The sequence below is a fragment of the Symsagittifera roscoffensis genome, chromosome 4 (genome assembly GCF_963678635.1).
Source record: "Symsagittifera roscoffensis chromosome 4, txSymRosc1.1, whole genome shotgun sequence".
Lineage (NCBI taxonomy): Eukaryota > Metazoa > Xenacoelomorpha > Acoela > Convolutidae > Symsagittifera > Symsagittifera roscoffensis.
Window position 1 is genome coordinate 58,777,941 of NC_087065.1, and position 23,185 is coordinate 58,801,125.

The 23,185-nt window shown below is 33.5% G+C and overlaps 2 protein-coding genes across 3 annotated transcripts in view; one reads left to right on the forward strand and one right to left on the reverse strand.

The window, feature by feature from the left end:
- The window catches only part of LOC134843863 (diphosphoinositol polyphosphate phosphohydrolase 1-like), a 296,926-nt gene that overhangs the window by 259,600 nt on the left and 14,141 nt on the right, over positions 1–23,185 (reverse strand). The window lies entirely within an intron of this gene.
- Positions 1–23,185, forward strand: part of LOC134843862 (uncharacterized) — a 146,584-nt gene that overhangs the window by 44,864 nt on the left and 78,535 nt on the right. For both annotated transcript variants that reach the window (XM_063860173.1, XM_063860174.1), the window contains exon 4: positions 5,123–5,279. In XM_063860173.1, coding sequence (XP_063716243.1) covers positions 5,123–5,279 — 157 coding nt within the window. The remainder of the gene's footprint in view (positions 1–5,122; positions 5,280–23,185) is intronic.

Sequence of the window (23,185 nt, forward strand, 5' to 3'; positions counted from 1 at the left end):
TATATAACACCCCATATAATTAGAACAATGCAGCACTCAACTCTATCATTTAACAACAGCTCTCACCCCGAAACAATTCACTCAAATCGGATATCAACAATCGCCTATTCAACACCACAACCCGGCATTCAACAATCCGGCAATCAACACCACGTCCGTACACAACAGTTTCAAGAACTACTCACATAAATGGACACAATACAACGACAATCCATAGATCAAAGCTTACGAAAACTTGCAGAAACAGCAGGCTTTTCAGACATCTACGCACAAGACTAAAGCGGAAATTTTAAAGACATAAAAGATAACATTTATTTAAATGGCGAAAAATACAGACCACAAGATATATTTGCCTTTCTAGGATGGCCCTATTACATCTTAGAAAGATTGACTATATTTTACGCAATGTTTAATTTTTTTGGATTTCTTTTTCTTTACCAAAAGTAATTTACAATACATGCGCAACACATACACAAGTAAACAAACAAGCAAGCGTAGCACGCATACTTTTTGCAGGATTTTTTGGAATTTTCTCCACATCCATTAATAAAATACTTTTGGACGCTCAAATAAAACAATACAATATCAAACTATAAACAACACCGAACACATATGACAATTCACAAAACAAGACAAACACAACGCCTACTGCACCACAATTACAAACCCTAAATCATAACCAAACTTTGTCCTTAGTACCACGAATTTTCAGAAAAATAGCCCTGACAGAACACATCTCTTCAAGGTCTAATTACCCACAAAGCCCGATTCAACACATAATAACCCAACAATCTCTAATCGAAGACACATTTGAACAAATCATAGAAAAACCACACACCACAAACTTTCGTTCTCGGAACAACCATCTTTTTAGCCCAAAATGAACTGCCAAGTTGGATCACTCCATCGCTCAATTTCCTACCCAGCCAACCTTCAAAGCAACCTCCCCGTCATAACACTTTTTGCTTTACTTCCACCTGAATTACCTCATACTAACACTTCATCCAGCATGGATTCAGATACTAATTCAAACACGACTGTATATAACACCATTTCCCAACTTAATAACTCAGATCTCGAAACCCCTGACGAAAATGACAACTCCGAACCTAGCCTATCTACACTTTCTCAACCCCCTTTTCAACAACTTCACTCCCGAATCAGCATTGAACCTCCTTCCACTCCCTCTTCTATTACCAATGTATTACCCACATATTCCCCCTTGACCAGTGAACCTTCCGATAACAACAGTTCTGTAAACATACAAATATCTAACGAACTTGATAATTTTGTCACACTTTAGCAACAATTACAGCACCCTCAAACATTAACAATTCACCAACTCTCACAATCCATAACATCATCAAATCCATCAACCCCAACTCCTTCGCCAAACCCAACTTCTTCGTCAAACTCAACTCCCTCAAGTGCAAACCGAGCCTATAGAACTTTTAAAAGGAAATTCCCTAATATCCTATTTCCATCTCACTTAAAATCAGCCCAATCATTCGTTAATCATCCACTTCACACTAACACCAAAGAAATTCTTCAGTATGTTTGCCCTTTTTTCCCTCAATACACCTACTTTCATTCAGACTCTAACGATGAACATCCTAATTATGTAAGTGAACACGTATTACACCCAACACTTTCAAGGACATCATTTTATCACTTTACTAACCCACTGTCACTACCACTAAAAAACAACCCATATGATATTGAACAATGCAGCACTCAACCCTATCATCTAACAACAGCTCTCACTCCGAAACAATTTACTCAAATCGGATATCAACAGGCACTTACCAGATTCACCGCACCTAATGCTATCGAGTTTTCCATAGTTCACTACGATCACCACATCATCAGACCAAATGAAGACATCTTCTTAAATGATGATCAATTTGCTAACCCACAACTAACAGAAAAATTTTCCATTAAAACATCATACGTTTTCACCCTCAATAAACTAGATTAAAAGTACGGCCACTTCATTTCCGCAGCACTCCGTAACATCCAAGCTTATGACTCCTACTTTAACAAATATTACAATTTTTCACTAACCTTTCATTTCCTGACACCCAAAGAACGTGATTTGCACTGTTCACACGACGTCATGCTACGAACTAAACAAACGCATACTTACACTTATTATAAGTTCATTCAACATCATTATACTTATAACACACGAGCACGACAGTTTCACCATAGATATCAATACATTAACCCCAAATATACCTCACCATTCTTTCTTAACTTCACTTAATGTATTAAAGATACTAACCTCCAAGGCATCCTCAGAAATTATGATTCCATTACCCAGATGTATAATTTCTGCCCCCATGACCAATAACTTCAACATAGACGAATCCCGTCCACTAATAATCCCATAAAAATTCCTAGAGCCCGTCGAAATCCCAATCCTAGAATTCATCCATAACACCAGAAATAACCACAAACTTTATAACCTCATCCAAAAAACACCATATGAATTCTCACCTAGCACCGAAGAGCACAAAATCATAAAAACACTCGAATTGCTTCGGCCACTTCTCCAAACTAAATACATCATTCGCTTGATAGCTAAACCACTAACATCATCAGAAATCTTTCACGACGTATATCCCCATGGATTCTTCCCAGATGAATAAGGTTATATGAATTAAAGAAGTTATACTAACGAATTCGTACAAAAACTAACCTTTCTATATAAATGTTTTTCCTATTTCTCTAGTCTTCACATCACAAACATCTACAAAAAAAAGAAAAACGAAATAAGAAACTGAAATTTTTTTTCTAAAAATCATAAATTTTAATAACAAATTGCAATAAATAAAGCAGTAATTTTACCCCCAAACAGCAGGAAACTGATATTTAAATTATTCTCTCATATGCAGTAAATATTCTTAAAAAGCAAATAATTTATTTTTTTCAACTCCTCAAAAGCCGTAAAATTAATATTTTAAAAGTAGTAAGCTTCTAAAAGTTGCAAATAAATTCAAAGCAATACTAACCATTTCAAAGACGTTTCTTTATAATTTTGAAATCATTTACTCGCCCTCAACCCTATCCACAATCGCACATCTCGCCCACGAAGAATTGTTTAAACTAACAAATTCAAGTTTTAACTTTCACTGATAACAACTCTAACTAATTTTAACATGTTTCAAACTTTCTTTAATTCGGTTGGAAATGAATTATATAATAATCCAAACTAACCAACGCAGCCTACTAAACACCACAAGCCACAACCTAACAGCGTGACCAAGAAAAATGGCTTCATGGATAAATTATTCTTTTGAAGACTACTTTCAAGTCCAAACATAAACGAATAAAACACAGAAAAGTCGAAAGACAAACCCAAACCAAACTATTTGGTTTTTGAGAAAAACACAAACAAAACAAAAAAGGAAAAAACAAGTGATGAAAAAGGCACAAAAGGTTGAACACAAAAACGACCCTACAAAAAAGAGAGCATGAAATTACACTTCACTCCTAGCCTAACCCACAAGAGAGGACGTCCAGAGCATGCTCTATATCCGGCATAACCCACCTTGCTACATCCATGCTTTGTGACCCACACTCTATTTTTGACAAGAGTTTCTCAAGGGTGAGTGGCTCTTAAAAAGAACCGAACTAAAACAAAAACTCTTTCGCGATAACAATTAATACAAGATCATAACTAAAAACAAAATTAACAAAGTTTTGTATATGTAAATAACACAATGCAGTATATAGATTTCATACAGCCCAAAGTCGAGCAGCAAGGAAATTGACAACCCAATCACACTCCAACTACGGAATGGCAAATACATCCGATTTGCTGTCTACAGTCACTACACTCAAAGGATCTAAAGTACGACTTGGCATCGCAGCAAAGGAAACCCATTGAAACAGACCAATGGCCATCTCGATGTTGAGTATACGTACAGAAAATTTTTTAAACCGTATCTTTCTAAAGACTATGGTCGGAACATTCTGTGCTACTTGTTGAGATTTGCTATACGATGTCTGTAATCAGACCCGGATAAAAAAAAATTCCCGAAAGGAGTTTCCTAAAAAATTTCCCGGATGGGACAGAATCTCATATAAAAAATCCCGAAACACCAATAAGAACTCGACGCTCAAAATGCCATACGTACTTGTTAGAAAAACTAACAAGGATAGCCGGTTACTGTGCAAGTAGCACAGATTGTTCCGACCACAGTCTTAAAAAAAATACAAAACTGTTTCTTCAAAGTGGTGTCGTTTTTTTTCTGCATGTTGTGATGAAAAAATCTGACCGAAAAAAAACAGAGAGTCATATTAATGGAACCAGATCTAAATGTAATTATATTACTGGTTTTTATTATGATATTTTATCTCTATAAAATATTGAATACTATCCAATCATACTCCATCAACTAACAACCCACTTATTTGTAAGTGCTGAAACTACTTGTAGTTTCAGCACCAGAGCAATTTGAAATAAACTTAGAATATAGTTGCCTTCTCCAGAGAGACCGACTCGCATAAACCAGCATACACTAGATCTATTGAGACTAGGAGATATAAGAGTAAGATTAAGATTGGTATTAGACCAAGAAGTTGCACGACTCTATCCGGCCAAAAATAAGATAACATGACAAACAGACGATGTACCTAATCTGAAATTACTCTATGAGTATTACCAAAAGGTCTTAACGCATTAAAAGGTCAATTGGAAAACAGTTTTTGAAATTTTTTTTTCATTTTTCAAGTTTTTGATTCCCAAAATTGCGCTAAAAAACTCCAAAAACTCAGTAAAACCATCATTTCACGGCTTAAATTAAGCTTAAATAGGCTTTTGTAAGCTTCCACGGCTCATTAGCTCGAAATTATATCTTACTAAATAGCTCGAAATTAGACAAAAATATAAATTTTCAAACCGGTTTTTCTCGACACTGTGAAATTTTTTTCGAAATTTGGAAATATCCGATTAATTTTGTCGGATGATTAATTTTGTCGGATGATTATTTGCGGTAGTTGATTTTGCGAGTCAAACAAAAAGAAAATAAAAACTAAAACACTCCCGAATACAAAGTTTCTCCCATTTTCAATGGTCGGAACAAAAAATTCCGAAAATTTTTTTGTTTTACCACAGGTGCAGGCCTACTTCACCAACTTCTTCTCCATCTCCAGTTTCGTGTTTAACTCCGGCCTGGCGATTCTGATGTTGCAGATCACGTGGTCCAACAGACCCAGCAGCAGTGTCTACTATACCATCAACTATTTCGCATTCATCATCCCATTAGTTGTCAGTGAGTAAGACTTTCACGTTTCACTAAAGCTTCTAGATAGAATATGCTCAAAAACTAAATTAATTATTTTTTTTAAGTTAGAAATTCGAGTTCAATTAGAAATAAAATTACTTAAGTTCATTGACGTTTTTAAATCATAGAAGATGTTACTTTCAAATGTACTCATTTTAACTAAATAATATGTACTATCTTAATTCAAATAAATTGAGGTTTTCAAAATATAGAAGATGTACTTTCAGGTGTAGTCACTTGACCCAGAAGACATCTCAAATTTTTGATTCTTCACATCCTAATAGTTTCATAACCGCGAAGTGTCAAACTCAAAGACATGCCCGGGTTGTGACCTCTATACATTTAAATTGCTTGTCATACAATTGAATAAATTTTGTCTATGAAAAAATGCTAGTCATACAATTGTCATATTTGAACTCCACTGGGAAAGACATGAGTAGGGTTCTTCTATAATGAAATTGTATATGGCAATTGTATGACTACTGAGTTAAGTCCTTATCGCTATACTCATAGAGTAATTTCAGAATGAGGTACACCGTCTGTTCGTCACGCTGTTCATCTTATTTTCGGCCGGATAGATTCGTGCAACTTCTTAGTCTAGTACCAATCTTAATCTTACTCTTATATCTCCTAGTCTCAATAGATCTATTGTATACTGGTTTATCCGAGTCGGTCTCTCTGGAGAAGGCAACTGTATTCTATATTTAATTCTGATTGTTCTGGTGCTGAAACTACAAGTTGTTCCAGCACTTTTAAGTAAGTGGGTTTTAGTTGATGGAATATGATTGGTTAGTTTGGAATATTTTATAGAAATATAATATTACATTAATAACTAATTATAAACTCTAGTTTAGATCTGGTTCCACCCATCCGGGGTTTAGATAGTTTTTTGTTTTTTAATTTTTAATGTAGAGGAGGTTGGGCGATGTTGTTTTCTTTCTGAAGTTGCGAGCATTGACTTCTTTGAGAAGGAAGAAGTGTTGTCACATGTGTTGGACGGATAAAAATCGTCATGTTTTTATTCTTTAATGGGTTTCGTTGATCGTGATAGTCTTGGGAGATTGTGTCAAGACTTTTGATCGGTGCAGTGAGATGTTGGTTTCGTTAAACTGCAAGCAAGGTTAGGTGTTGCATGAAGTTTGATTTTTCGCGTGGAAAGCCGAGTGACGAGGATCTGTACTAGTTGTCATTATCGAGATGGCCATTGGTCTGATTCAATGGGTTTCCTTTGCTGCGATGCTGGGTCCGTACTTTAAGTCCTTTGAGGTTAGTGACTGTCGGCAGCAAATCGGGTGTATTTGCCATTCCGGAGTTGGAGTGTGATTGGGTTGTCAACTTCTTTGCTGCTCGTCCTTGGGCTTTACGAAATCTATATGTACTGCATTTTATTATTTACATTTATAAATCTTTGTTAGTTTCGTTTTTAGTTATGATCTAATATTAAGGGTTATCGCAAAAGCGTTTTTATTTTAGCTCGGTTATTTTTAAGAGTCGCTCACCCTTGAGTAACTCTTGTCAAAACTAGGAGTGTGGGTCACAAAGCGTGGATGTAGCACGGTGGGTTAGGCCGGCTATAGAGCATGCTCTGGACAACCTCTCTGGTGGGTTAGGCTAGGAGTGGAGTATAATTTCATGATCTCTTTTTTGTAGGGTTGTTTTTGTGTTCAACCTTTTGTGCCTTTTTTATTACTTGTTTTTTCCTTTTTTGTTTTGTTTGTGTCCTTTTCTCAAAAACCAAATAGTTTGGTTTGGGTTTGTCTTTCGATTTTTCTGTGTTTTATTCGTTTATGTTTGGACTTGAAAGTAGTCTTCAAAAGAATAATTTATTCATGAAGCCATTTTTCTTAGTCACGCTGTTAGGTTGTGGCTTGTGGTGTTTAGTAAGCTGCGTTGGTTAGTTTGGATTATTATATAATTCATTTCCAACCGAATTAAAGAAAGTTTGAAACGTGTTAAAATGATTTAGATTAATTGTTTTCGCAAAAGCGTTTTAGTTTTAGTTCAGTTATTTTTAAGAGTTACTCACACTTGAGTACCTCTTGTCAAAAATAGTGATGGGTTCACAAAGCGTGGATGTAGCACGGTGGGTTAGGCCGGCTATAGAGCATGCTCAGTACGTCCTCTTCTTGTGGGTTAGGCCAGGATTGGAGTATAGTTTTATGTTCTCTTTGTGTAGGGTCCCTTTTAATGTTCAACATTTTTTGTCTTTTTATGATTCGTTTTCTTCGTTTTTGTTTTGGTTGTGTCCTTTTCTCAAAAATCAAATTGTTTGTTTTGGGTTTGTCTTGCGACATTTTTTGTTATATTCTTTTGTGTTAAGACTTGAAAGTTGTCTTCAAAAGAATAATTTATCCAGTTTTAAGCTGGCTTTAATCTGGTTTGGGTACAGTGGGTTTTCATTTCTTAGTCATGCTATCATGACAATGAGGTTTGTGATGTTAGTAAGCTGCGTTGGTTAGTTTGGTTTACTATATAATTCCTTTCCAACCGGGTTAAAGGAAAGTTTGAAATGTGAGAAAACTGGTTAGAGTTGTTATCGGTGAGAGTTAAAATTTAAATTCAGTTTTCAAACAATTCTTCGTGGGCGAGCTGTGTGATTGTGGATAGAATTGTGGGCAAATGAATGGTTTAAAATTATAAAGAAGCGTCTCTAAAAAGGTTAGTGCTGCTTTTGATTTTATTTGCAACCTTTATGAAATTACCACTATAAAATATCAAGTTTATGGCTTTTGGGGAGCTGAAATTATCAATTTATTGCTTGTTAAAAAAATTTACTGCATTGGAAAGTATATATATTTATCATTTTACTACTGTTTGGGGGTAAATTTTACTGCTTTATTTATTTGCAACTTGTTAATTTGAGTTTATGAGTTTTATTTACCTTTTCTTTGTTTCCAGATGATTGTGCGATGAAGGCTAAAGAAAAAGTGAAACATTTTTAAAGAATGGTTAATGTTGTTCTAATTTGTTAGTAAAAAATATTTATTTCATACATACCTTAATCATCAGCTAAAAATCCATGGGGAAGACGTCGTGGATGATATCTGATGATGTTATTAGTTTAGCTAATACGCGAATGATGTATTTGGTTTCGAGTGCTTTGATGATTATGTACTCTTCAGTGCTGGGTGAGAATTCATATGGTGTATTTTGGATGAGGTTATAAAGTTTGTGATTATATTTAATAATGTGAACGTATTCTAGAATTGGGATTTCGACGGGCTGTAGATATTCGTGTGGGACAATAAGTGGGCGGGATTTATCTACATTGAAGATGTTGGTTAGTGGGCAGAATATATACGTTTGTCTGATGGGATCGTACTTATGGATGATGCCTTGCATGTTAGTATCTTTGATGCAATAAGTGAAGTTTAGAAAAAATGGTGGGGTGCATTTGGAGTTATTAAACTGAAATCTGTGATGTACATTTCGTGACGGTGTGTGAGTTGTATAAAGTTGTTGCTTAAATCTATAGTAAGGGTATGTGTGTGTTTGTTTAGTTTGTAACAAGATATTGTGTGTACAGTGCAAATCACGTTCTTTGGGTGCGAGGAAATGAAAGGTTAGTGAGAAATGGTTAAATTTATTAAAGTATGATTCGTATGCTTGGATGTCGCGAAGTGCTATTGAGATGATGTGGTCGAATTTTTTATTTAGGTTGTTGAAAATGAACACTTATCTTGATTTAATGAAACATTTCTTAGTGAGTTGAGGCTTAGTGTTTTTTTCGTCGTCTAAGAAGGTGTCTTCGTTTGCTCGTGTGATAGAATGATCATAGTGGTCGATGGAATATTTAAATTTTGGTGCAATAAATCTGGTGAGTATTTGGTTGTATCCGATGTTAGTGAAATGTTTTTCGGTGAGGGCTTCGGTTAGATGGTAAAGTTGCTTTTGACAATACTCGTTATCTTCGGGGAAATTATATAGTGTAAGTGATAGTGGATCAGTAAAATGATAGAAGGATGTCCATGATAGTGTGGAGTATAGTACATATTCATTTACATAATTAGGTTGTTCATTGTTAGGGTTTGAATGAAAATAGGTTAATTGTGGGAAGAAGGGTAGTTATATTTGAACAAATTCTTTGATGCTAGTGTGAAGTGGGTGTATTACGAATGATTGAGCTGGTTGAGGGTTAGTTGGAAATGGGGTGTTAGGAAATTTTCGTTTAAAGGTTCTATGGGCTCGGGTTTCAGTTGAAGGTGTTGGATTTGGGAACATCGATGATGTTATAGATTGTGAGAGTTGGTGAATGGTTAGTGTATGAGGATGCTGTAATTGTTGTTGATGCGTGATAAAATTATCTAATTCCCTTTCTAATTCGGTATCTACAGGGCTGTTATTATCTGGCGTGTCACTTGTTAGAGGGGAAGATGTACATATATAGTGATGTGTGGGATGAAGGAGTGGAAGGAGCTTCAATTTTGATTTGGGAGTGGAGAGGTCGGAAGGGAGGCTGGGAAAAGGTAGATGGGCTGGGTTCTGAGTCGGCAAGTTCGTCGGTTGTTTCGATGTCTGAAGTATGGTACTGGGAACTAGTGTTATATATAGTTGTAGTGGAGTTAGCATCTAAATCCATGCTAGATGAGTTGTTAGAAATTGGTTATTCAGGGGTGGAAAGCAAAAAGTAGAATGATGGGAACGTTGCTTTAAAGATTGGCTGGGTAAAAAATGGATGGAACGATGGAGCGACTCAATCTGGCAGCTCATCTTGGGCTGAAAAGATGATTGTTCTGAGAACGAAAACCAAATTGTCTGTGGTTGCTCTATGATTTGTTCGTATGTTTCTTCTATATTTGGTTGCTGGGTTAGTATGTGGGTACTTGGACTTTGTGGAAAACTATGTCTTGGATCGGTCGTGGTATTAAAGATAATGGATGGTTACGACTTATAGTTTGTAATTGTGGTGCAGTAGGCGTTGTATTAGTGGTGTTTTGTGAATCGTCATATGTACTTGGTGTGATTGATAGTTTTGTATTGTATTCTTTTAATTGGTCGTCTAAAAGTCTAAAAGTAATTTATTAGTTGAAGTTGAGAAAATTCCGAGAAATCCTGCATAAAGTATGCCCTATGCTTGCATGTTTGCTTACTTGTGTATGTATTGCGCATGTGTTATAGATTCCTTTTAGTATTGAAAAGAGAAATCCAAAAAAGTTAAACATTGCGTATAATATACTCAATCTTTCTAAGATATACTAGGGCCATCCTAGAAAGGCACGAAGTTCGTTTTTCAAATTTACAAAACTAAAATTTTCTATTGGTGATATATCTTGTGGTCTGTATTTTTTGCCATTTAAATAAACATAGTTTTTTATATCTTTAAAGTATCCGCTGTAATCTTGAGCGTATATGTCTCAAAATCCTGCAGTTTCGTAAGTTTTGCTCTATGGGTTGTCGTTGTAGTGTGTCAATTTTTGTGAGAAGTTGTTGAAATTGTTGTGTTCGAATGTGGTGTTGAATGTCTGATTTAGAGTATATTCCTACTCATTGTAAATCGATGTTAGGATTTCGAGCAATAGCTCTTATACTTTCTGGTGAGAATTTTTTAAATGGTTACATGAGTACAGGATATGATGTGAGAAGGTAAAATTTATCTTCATCAGGATTTAATTGTTCAACATTGTGGCTGTTTTCTGATCCACATGAGATCGCTGTAACCCAAAAATAAGTTCTTGTTTTTATAGAATATGGGAATTCTTTCGTAATTTTTTTTATCTTCAAAAACGTATAATGGTGACACTTTTTTGATACAAGTGTAATACCATAGTATGTTTCCTTCATAATCAAAAAATTTGATATAAATCTTGATAATAAATGTCCTGCATAAAGTATTTTTAATACTGCAAGTGCAAGTGATTGTAAGATTTGTGTTCTTTCAAGTTCGCATAAATGATGGAGTGGTTCGAGTTCTGATAGAGTTATTTCTTGAAAAATTCTACTTATTGTGTAGTCTAGTTTTATGTCTAGGTGAATGTCATAGTGGTTTGCGCCAAAATATGTGTTGTTCATGAGTGATAGTTCTTGTAGACGTGTACTGTCTTTATCTTGTGGTTTAATTTTTCCACCAGTTCTTCCTGTGTTATTAGAAGATGTACTGGGATGTATGATTTTTTGTCATTAATTGAAGGGTGATGTGTTGAATGTTGAACCGTTATTAACTTTCCTGTATTCGTGTGGAAACCTTGTTCGTATTCGACAAGAGTTTCTGAGTATTGTGTTTATAAAGTGGTTAGCTAAATTCTCAACCGAGTTCTGTTTCTGGGTAAATTTGGAAACATATTAGCTTGTTTTCTATGTTATGAATATTTCTAAATTGATAATCGTGTTGTCTGATTTTGTTGGGATTTTTTTTTTCATAGGGGATGGATTCAAAAAAAATTTTCTGATGGAATTTTATCATTCTAGCGTGTATTTTGGCTACTTGAAATGTGGTACATGTGTCGTCGAGGAACCAAATAATCTTTGCTTGTGTTCGTGTAGTGGGATAGCAAAATCTTTGGTCATTTTTACAAGGGAATTGGATTACTTGATTAATTATTGTGTCATCAATTAAATCTCGTGTTAATTGTACTTTTTCAATTTGTATTTTCCAATCAAAAAACATTATTTCTTGGTAATCTTTTTTTTGTGTCTTCTTAACAATTTGAGGGGTTGTTTATTCCGATGTGTGGTATCCAATTTTTATCACGGAGATTATAATTTAATCTTCCATGTGTGCCGTGGAATGGGTATTTGTTATCTAGTTTTATATGTCAGATCGGGGAAAAATTGAAAGTTTACAAATTTTCTGTTTGTGCGGTTATTTGATGTTAATTTCAATCGACTAAGTTCGTTTTTTTAATCTTCATTCGTGATCTAATCTATGTATACTTTCATTTGAGACTTGAGAACAGTGTACTTTTTTCTCGGAAAATGTTGCTGTGAACTTGTATCCAATTAATGTTGTAGCTCGGGCTTTTCAGTAAAACGTAGCTATTATGTTTGTTGTTTCTAATGCTAGTGGTTCGGATTGGCATTGAGTTACTTGATTTATTGCATCTTTGTTTAGTTTTTTTTGTTCATTTTCTTCACAGTCGTAGTGTCTGACTAGTAAATCTTGGGGTCTTTTTCGGGGGGAAGGAGTGTTTTGAGTCTGTGATTCTGAAAAAATAACAGGAAAATGGGTTTCAAAAAATAGTACATTCAAAAAATACATGTGTAAGATAGTCCTGATATGGGTAGTAGAATGTTATATATCCAAGTGTCTTTTTTGTGTATCTATCGTATTTATAAATGATTCCTGTGGTGATAAATGGTGGGAGGGGTAAAGATTGAGCTGTTATATTTGGAGGGGCTAGCGGTAAAGGATGATGAAATAAAATATTTAGTTTAGCTGTGATTTCAAATTTGAGTGTAAAATTATATTGTGTGAGTTTTTGTATGTTATGTTTTTGTATATCTTTGAGAATGTCGTGTCGATTTTGTAATCTGTTTAGTGCCCCATTGTTTAGTCTATTACTATCGTGGTGTTGTCCAAATCAAGGTAGGGATGCTACGAATGTATTCCAATCTTATCGTAGGGTATGTTATTGATTGAATGTGTTCGACATCTATGGTCGAGATTTTTAGGGAAATTTGTGGGAAAAGGTGTTGCTGAGGTTTGACTTATTGAAGGGGTTGAAGAAAATTAAAGTATTTCAGGGAGTGAAAAGGATGTGTCAGACGACACGTCTATAGGATCATTCACTAACTTGGGTTCACCTTGAGTGGAAGCTTGTGTCATCCAATATGGGAGATGTTGTGGGTGTGGGTGGGAGATTAAAAGGGTTTTCACGATTTGGTTAGGATGTAGGGTTGAACTTAAGTAATCCGATGGGATGTTTGAGGTATTTTGTTGTGAGGTAGATTGGGGGTACTTTGGATTGTACTACTTGAGAGGTGTATAGGATTCGCGATTGGTGACGAGGGTATATTGAATTGAACTCTGGAGATTTGAAAATTTCTGTTTTGTCTCGGGTGTATATCTTCTCTATTTATTGCTGGTGTATTTTGGTTTTGGCTTGGATGTCTTGTTCTCTTAAGGTATAGTTCGAGAGGGGGGTGTATACTAGATATCGGTTCGTACTGTGGTTCGCTTAGAGGTGCTTGGTGAATTACTGGTTCTAGTGGTTCTGACAATCGTGCGTGTTTTTCTTCAAATTTATATGTGTTGTCTTGAAAAGAAATGCGTGTTGATGATTGAGGGAGGTTTCTTTGATTCTTTGTTGGTGTTGTTGGAGGTTCTTGGGATGTTGTAGTTGGTGGGGACTGTTGTGGGGGTTGTTGATTAGCAATTTTAAAGGGTTTGATGAGAAAATTTTATTGGTTCTAGTATTCTTCAAGGAAAATGAATAAAAGGATTGTTGCTAATGCGAAAGTTTGTATTGCCTTTTTATAGATTTGCATACTTTCATTATGAGGGATATCAGGAATGTGAGATACATTACAAAAAGAAGAAAAATGCCTTTTTTGTACAGTTGTCGTATCATTTAGATGAGTATTGAAATATCGTACATGAGAAGGAGATCAAGGATTTTTGCGAAGCTGAGGTAGGCTTTAGCTAGGGAATGAAAAATGATGAAAAAACTGCAAAAACTACTAGGAGAAGGAGAATATTTCAAGGATATCAGAGATAAAAATTAAAGAAAATTTGAAAAAAAATGAAAGTATTGAAAAAACGTTCGAGAATTTGTTGAAGGTTGTTGACTGTTTGAGAAAGACGCATTGAAGAAATGATTCGTTTTGTCAAATTATTTTTTATTTTTTGAGGCTAAAGCCGAGTGTGATCGGATTGTTTATTGATTTTTGACAAATGGGTTTAAGCACGTTTTGGTGAGGGGAGTTTTGAGGGCTAAGAAGGAGCTTCCTAGTTTTGTTTTTATCTATGGGACGATCGGGGATATTCAGGAAATATTCGTACTTTAGGCTAAATGATCATGTCTTACTCCATCTTTAGGCTTATTTAGTATTTTTTCTAGAGGGAGTTTTGAGGTCTAAGTTGAGACAGTTTTGTTGATCTTTGTTCTACTTGATGGGGGCGGGTTGTGATATTTTAGATATTGTTTATTTCAGTTGTCAAGTATGAGAGGGTTATGGGCTTTCTTTTTGACCTCGGGGTCTTTAAATTATAATAGAGATACGCCTGAATGTTGTTATTTGTCGGCTAAAGAAGTCATGTCAAAAATGAGGTGATTTTTTGGAAAGTAACTGATTGATTGAAATTGATTTAGTTTATTGAAGAGTTTTCAGCATGAATTTCGAGAAATTGAAGAAAAGGTTTTTTACGAAGTTAAAATGAGAACTAATTTTGTAGTAGTTTTGAAATTCAACTTCCTTTATTTTTTTTAGATTGTGGAATGAAGGTTTTGTAATCTTTTCGTGGCTGATTTTGAAGTCATGAAGATTGTCTATTTTGCGATTTTTCTTTTTGATCTTGCGGTGAAACTCTCTCTTCTAATTTTCGATTTTTTCTTTGTTTTTGAGATATTTTGTCATTATCTAGGTCTTGAGATAATGGTTGGGTAGTTTTTTTTATTTTTTTGTTTTAAAGGTTTTTGAATATAGTTCGTATCAGTTGTTTGATTATGATTATTTTTTGAATTATTGTGAACAACTTTAAATCCTGTAAAGAAGTATAAATGTTTGAGCTCGCGAAGAGCGTGTTCTTTTGGGTAGTAGGGTAAGAGATTGTTTCTAAGTTTAACAATTTCTTTTTTGTTGGAGTCAATAAGTTTGTATGTGACATCATTGAGTTTATTTTTAATCTGATATGGTCCTTTTCTGACTGTTTATAGTTTTTTATAAATTCCTTCTTGTGTTGTAAAATTTGGGGTTGAAATAAATTTTACAATTTTTAAATTGGTAGCTGATTTGAATCGAGAATTTATCTGGGAGTTAATATTTTGTCTTGAAATAATTTTTTAGCTATATCTCTGTATAAAATTTATTCGGTATATGTACCAGAGGGTAGTTTTAATTTTTGTGGATGATGAAATTGATCTTCATCGTGTGTATGTAATGGTAGGTTATAACATACTGATTCTTTTGTAAATTGGCAATAACCTTGTGTGTTTTTTGAAGAATTTGCTGTAAAAATTATTTGTTGTCGTGGTTTTTGGTTAAAAACCATTTCATAAGGTGATAGCCCTAATGTTGTTGTTATTTGTGAATTATAAGATAAGGGGAATAATTTTACATCTGTTGACCATTCGGTATATTGTGTATCATTTCCGTCGATGATACATCTGAGGTATTTTGGAAGGATTAGTTCATACTTTCGACTAATTTGTTAGTTGTAGGGGCATGAGATGTTCGTGATTTATGTTAAATGTTGTTTAAGTGGCATAATTTGGTTTTTTCATTATTTATGAATTCGGTGCCATTAACTGTTTCTAGGATTTCGGGCAATCCGAATTTTGCGATCCAGTGTTCATAAAGTGTTGTATATGCATACTAAGCATTACAATGAGGTACTGGGTTAAGTGCTACGTGGTGTGTAAATGCGTCACCAATGACCATTATATATGAGTTTCGTTCTGAGGAGGGTGATATTGATCCTTTCGTATCAAATGAGATTCTGTGATTAAAATAAAGATTTTGTTCTTTAAAATCTTGTTTTTCTGCAATTTTTTTTTTGATTTGGATATGGTTTGATTAATTGGCATGTTATGCAGTCGTTGCATAATACTTTTATCTAAATTGGTGCGTTAGGGAATTAAAAATTTTGAAAGAAAATGGAGTATGTTTTTTCTGATACTGAATGACCGTTACTGTGTAATGAATGTGACGTATGAAAAGCTTTGGAATCGATTGTTCGATATTCTAAAGTATCTGTATTTTCATTTATAGATATGCTAATACTTTGGAATCGATTGTTCGATATTCTAAAATATCTGTGTTTTTATTTATAGATGTGCTAATAAATTTTTGGAAATATCTAAGAAGTGTTTTATTTCCTAGAATTATGATATCGGCTTTGATTGGTTTTGTCCTATATTTGTGCCAAGATTTAAATTGTCTAATTACTGGGTCAAGTTTTTGATATTTTTGTAATATTTCAAGTGTTAGTTTTTCTGTGTTTGGTAGAAAAATGTTTTCAATCTACATTTTTGATAAATGTTTTGTATCTAGAGCGTCATGGAGGTTAAAGACTTGGTTTAATTTGTACTTTGAATCCTTATTTGGAGGGCCTGATAATTTTATATTATCAGTTGGATTTTTTTTCTATTAATGGAAATGGGTCTGTTTTGTACGGTTTTTTTTTTCTGAGTGGTTTTTGTTATTTATTGTTTTTTATCCATGATTAATATGGTATCGGTTCAAATTTGGATGTTCCTAATAGGTCTACTTCGTAGTGATTGTTTTGGCAATCTAATTACAGTGGGAAGTATTGTAAGTTATTTATTTGTGATTGATCAATGTCAGTTTTTACTGCATATTTGCATTATAGCCGTGGTGAAATTTCGTCTTTTGCCAGAAAAAAAAACTTAATAATTTGTGGTATTTCTACTGTTGTTTTTCTTGTTATTAATTCAGGTGGTGTATTTCTACTAAGAGTATCGGGTAGGGCAATTCTTTTTCCTGCTGTCCAAACTATATGTAAGTTGAAATCTATAAACTATATGGTTTGGGTTTGATTTTTGTGTAAATTGAAAAATTATAGGTTTATGATCTGTAAATAGAACTGTTGGATGTTTTGCACCAAGTTTTAAAAATTCATATTCTGTGAGGGTATATTTTATGGCTGTGCATTCTCTCATAAGTGTAGAGAGTCTAAGTTCAGCTTGTGTAAACAATCTTGAGTTTGCTGAAATGAGATTCATTTTATTTGTTCCGTTGTGAAATTGTAAAAATGCTGCGCCGATGCCAAAGTTAGAGTAGTCTCACATAGCATAAAATGGTTGGTCTAGATCTGGGATTGTGTTTGAAATTTGTTCAGTGATACGTGTTACTTATTTCTTCAAATCGTTTTTGATGTTGTATTGTCCATTCAAAATTATTTTGTTGCCTAAGAATGTTTTGAATGGTCTTAAAGATAACTGAATTTTATTTACGTATTTACTTCAGAAGTTTAACATTCCAAAGAATTCTTTTAATTTCTTTTTATTTGATCGAGGCTGGAGTTTTTAAATTGCGTCTATGCCGGATTTTAGTGGAGCTAAAGTGTTTCTTGTATAATATGTAGGAATTTTACACGGGTTAGAAAAAAATGTAAATTATCCGTAGCTGCTTTCATCTTTTCTTTTAGTAATGTCTGGTGATATTTTTCTAAGACAATGAACATTTTGTTTTTTGTTTGTGATAGCATAAAAACATCGTCTAAATATGTTATTGCATTTTGTTGAGTATGAGTGGTCGAAAAAATTTACCCATGAATGCTGAGAAGGCTGCTGGTCCTCAGGAGATTCCATAGAAAAGTCTAATAAATTCTATTGTTGATTTCTATTAACGAATTGTGTTAATCGACGTGGTTGTCCATCTAGTGGCATTTGATTATATGCGCTGTTCATATCTGCTGTTGTGAAATTTTTTTTACCATTTAGTTTTGTGAGAATTACTTGAATTGATTCTATAGGCCAATTGCATTTAGATTCATCAATGAGTGAATTGAGATATCTTGCATCTAGAACTTTTTGCAATGATTCTTCTTTCGCTAAAATTATAACGGGGTTTATAAATGTGTTTCATTTTGGCTGTTCTTTTTTATTTACTGGGGAAAAAATTTCATATTGTTCTAATATGTCCAGTAATTTGTTAATTTTAACTTGTAAGAGGATTGGAACTTTTACTTGCTCGTTGTTTTTTGAAAACTGTCAGGTTTTAAAGGTAGATTTAACGGTGAATTTTTTTTCCAACATCAAAGTTAGATGTGGCGTCAATTTTTGGGTATTTCAAAAGTAATTCTGCTAGTTGTTCAAACTCTTTTCGTGTGATTTGAGTGTTGAAAATTGAACAATGCAAGAAATTTTTGCTGTTCTGTTGTGTATTTTGATATTTGAAATGTTAGTTTAAAATAAGGTGTTTTTGTGAAATAATTTGTGGTGCGTTTTTCATTGCTTATTATTATTTTTATTGATAATTCTTCATTAAAAATTGTTGGTTGGCATATATCTAAAAGTTGTAAAATTTTATTTACTCTATATGCTCCTTCTATTATAGGAGAGGTTGTTGCATTAGTTTCACAATAACCTAAAAGTCTTAGAGCTAAGGTTATTTTTTATGGTGAGTTGTTATATACATGTAAGGAAATTATATCTGAGTTTGAATTTTTTATGTATTTGATAGATGAGATTGTTACTCGGAAAAAATTATGAATATGTCTGAATTCAAGGTCAGATATATATAGTCGTTGTTTATTTTGTTCTTTACTTTATTGATGAACTTGTTTTATCGAAAAGTTGTATACATAACCTGATAGTGGTTTCTAGTGTTTCTGTTCCTGGTTATAAATACGGGAGAATTTGGTGAAAAAGGTGGTTGTTTGTTTAACCTTTGAAAAAATGATGGAGATGTATTTTTCATTCTCGTGTACTTGTCTTTTATATGGATTATGCTGCTTGAAATATTTATAGTAGGAGTATATTTAGTAAGGAATGTTATTCCAATGATATTGCGTTTGATATCTGTGATATGGAAGGTTTGTTTAAATGGCTTAGTTAAAAGTTTATTTTGTTCCATTGTTCGAGTGGGAACAAGAAAGAATTGAATTTTCCATATATTGTTAAACTTGATCCTTGTGCTGTTGCTAGTCTGCTTGATGTTTTGAGAGGTATCAATTTTGGATGTAAGATTATTATTTCATTCCTTGTGGGGATATTGATAATGTTCGATTCTGCTCCGGAATGTATTAGAAAATCAATTCCAAGGTCTGGTGTTTGGAAATCTTTGCTTTTTGGACTTTCTAAGAAAAATGGAATTGTCCAAATATTTTCTTTGGGTAACGGCGTTTTATTTACATTTTGGTATATGTGATTTGTGCTTAAACTTTCTGTAGGTTCTTCTGAAAGTTCTTCTTCTATGTCATCTACTATTTTGTTGTCAGGCATAGGTCTGCTTAAGTAATTTAGAACAAAATAATCATTGTTTTCATAATAATTTGATTCTAGTGGTTCTTCGTATTCATTTTTTAATTTGAATCATTTGAATTGAAATTGTGTTTTCGGTTTCGCTTTCATCGTCTGTGGATTCGCAATTTATATGGTTTAATTGCATTTCTGTGCTTTTTGTGTTGTCAATACCGGGAGGGTCTGGTTGAGTTTCTTCAGTTGTTTGTACTTGATTAATTTGTCATTGATGTTTGGATGTACTGCTCCTGTAGTTTTGTTGTGAATTTTGATAACGTGTATTTTTCCTGTATGGTGATTGGGAATAATTTCTTTGTCCTTTTTGGTAGTTTAAGTTTTTATATTGTGAACTGTCACAGGGTCTATGGTGATAATTAATATAATTTGATCTTTAATAGTTGGAATATCTTTGATATATCGTTGGAATAATCTCGTGATCGTTTATTTTGACATTGTCTGTTTTGTATCATTTGAATAATTTCTATTTCTATTGTTGGAGTAATTCCTTTTTCTGTTATATGAGGAGTCTTTCTGGATTGATCCTGTGAATAGTATATATTTTGAGAGTTTGAATGGGAACTGGATCTATTAAAGTTCGAATAAACTGTTCTGTTTGAATTTGATCTTGAATAGTTATTTCGATACTGATTATTTCGACTGTTTGATCGACTTTATCTGTTTTGTGAGAAAATTCGTGAAATTCTTTGGTTTGGAGATCGTCCTCGATAGTTAGATCTGTAAGGTGATTGTTGTCTAGAGTAACTAGAGTTAATTGGAAATGGTTTTACTGAACTATTGTTACTATGGATTTTTTGTTGGGTAAATTTTGATTTTTTTCCATGTATCGATAAAATGATTTATTTAGCTCTCTGTGTTTTTGTGGTTTAGTCCGATTATCTTGTTGTTTTTGTCTACATACGGCAATCAATACACCAGTTTTTGAATGATGGTTTACCTCTAAAATTTGGGTTTTTCTCGTAGATGTTTAAAAATTGAGTGATTTTTCAGATATTTCTGTATCGGAGTCATGAGTATTATTTATTTGTGAAGTAGTGGTTTGGATGTTGTTTACATATTGTAACTTTAGATTTTCTATTTCTTCCAATTTCATTGTGATTTCTGCTTGTTCTAGTTTATCTACAAGCTTTCTAAAGTCTAAATCAGGTTTTCGGAGTGAGGAAGGATGTGATGCTCTCTTTTTTATTGTTATTTTTCGTAATTGAGGTGTTATAGTCAACATTAAAATTTCTGTCAGTTTTGTATTTTTATAGTCATGTATTTTGAGTGAATATATTTTTCTAACTATTGTTTCAATTCTTTTTACTGCGAGCTGTTTTATTGTTTCATTTGCTAGTCTACGAATTTCATTGCATTAGACTGTTTGATGTTGTTTCTTTCTTTCAGAGTCGAACATTTTTGAAAATTTTTCTGTGAATATATTCCAATCTGGTTTTTTTTCTATAGGTAAAACTGAAAACCCTTTTCGGGCTGCGCCATCGAGTGTAGTTTGGATTAAGGCTGTGCGTCTATGTATCCAATTTTGGTGAAGTGGCGTATTTACTGGTAAAGGTCCTATATCTAAAATCAAATTTGCTGTCACTGCATTTAAATAATCTTTTACGGAGTATTCGGGATCTGGGCCGGTGAATACCATTAGTGTTTTGTTTGATGATACGGAGGATCGACCCATTAGGTATGGATTCATAGTCATCTGTAGTGATTCTGCGGCGTTTGAATTTGAGAAAAATTGTAAGTTGAACTTTTGTTATTTCATGTTGATGTAGATAATACCGCAATGGAATTTCATTTTGCGTTTGAGTTGATTGTTAAAATTTTGCATTAACTGAGTTTTATGGTTGAAAATTATTGTTGTATGACGTTGGGTGATATCTTGGTTGTCGTGCTTGTTCATTTTGTGTATATGCTCCGAAAATATCTGGTTGGTAGACAGGATCTGGTTGATCAGTGTTCCATTGATTATGTTGTTGGTTTGTTCGAAATCGTTGGTGATTTTTATTATGGCATTCCTCATCTTCTGATGGGGAATAATGGGCTGTGTAATAAGGGGGTTGATTTCTAGTATAGTATTTATTTGTGTTGTTTTTGTTTTGTTGAAAAGAAAATGGGTAATTTTTGCTTTGATCTTGTGTAGTTCGTGGTTGATCATTAAAAAACACTGAGTTTGAAGTTGGTTGTGGTATATTTTGAGTTTGTGAAGATGAATAGTTCTGATTATTCATATTAGAAGGTCTTGATATTTTTGATTTTGTAACATAGTTGTAATTATGTTCCGCAAAATTATTTCTATGTGACGTTCTTTGTTTATGTCACGATTTTGTTATTGTTCTTACAGTTTGGTAATCCATTTGTGAGTATTTGGCAGCAACAGAGGGTCTTACTGTGGATTCTATAATGCGTAATGCTGGATTTTTTGTACGCTGGACGTTATGCTGGACGTTTGTGGTAATGCTGGATTTTTTGTTTTTGGGGTTGTAAGAATGGGATGTATAGGTGAAACGTTTGTTGTGCTATTATTGTTTTGTGTCAATTATTTTTTCGCTTACGAAATGTGATGGAGTTTGAATATTTTGTTGTGTAAGACTTCTTAATCCGTTTGAATTTTCTTGGTCAATAAATGTGGAGTTTATAATGTTGTTTCCTGCGCTGTCAGGGAAAAATGAATTATAATTTAGAGTTGTTGCGTCGACAGTAAGTGGGTATAATTTAACATAATCTTTATGAATGGAAATTGTAGAATTTGCTTGACTTGATATATCTGTTGTTTTTATTAAATGATTCGTGAGACCATTCAGGATCCCAAACGAAATCTGTTTGTTCTGCTAGTACAGTTTCGTCATTTGTGTTTTGTGGTGCAAAACTTTTTCTTGCTAGTGATATGAGGTCAAAGTCATGAGCAAAATAGTCAACTGTGAACCATGCTAAAACTTTTTGTAGGTCGTGTTTAACGTTTTGTGTTATATCATTACAAGTGAGATTTTCACAGATTGCATTTAAAGTTTTGAAAATGTATTCATTTCTTGTCTTACGGTTGTATGTCGAGATGTTTGAGTTGGCGAATCACCTTGTGGTTCTTTCAATACTAATATAGACAGACAGCTATAGATAAGTGAAAATACATCGTTAGTGAATATTGAATTTGCTCTTCGTGAGTTTTGGTGTTGTATATTTGTTATATATTCTGTAAAAACTTTTGAAAATTCGATATCTACGCCATCTGTTTGTAGTAGATATTTTTGATGAAATGAGGTGAACTGATTTTGATTGTGAATATTCCACAATATGTTGTAATTTTACATATGCTTTTGAGGTAGTGGTCGACGAGTTTTCGTTTTGTTTTTACATCAGGATATTCTTCTGTACATGGAATATTTCTTTTTTCGATTAAGCTTGCAATTAAGTTTTGACAAAATTATAATTGTCCTCGTGCTTCAGCTTGTGGATGTAATAAAAATGGGAGTATAAAATTACCTTCGAGGTTTTTGTCATTTCGAATCAATTTTAGAGTGTACTACTGTTAACGTGTAGCTTTCAATGTGTCTTTTTGGTTGATATCAATTATACAGACGTATTGGTTTATTGATATATGAATTTGTTTTCCTGCGTTTTCCTTTTATTGAAGCTGTTGATGTGGCTTCTGAGTCAGAAAAAAATATTTGATTGTCAATTTGGCAATTTTTGTTTATTGAGTCTTTCAAATCTTGAAGTTCTTGTATTGAGCTTGTTTCTGATTCTGTGACTGCGTTTCTTCGTTTTGAAAATCGTTTTCTGATAATCTGTTTTTGTTTTTTTTTT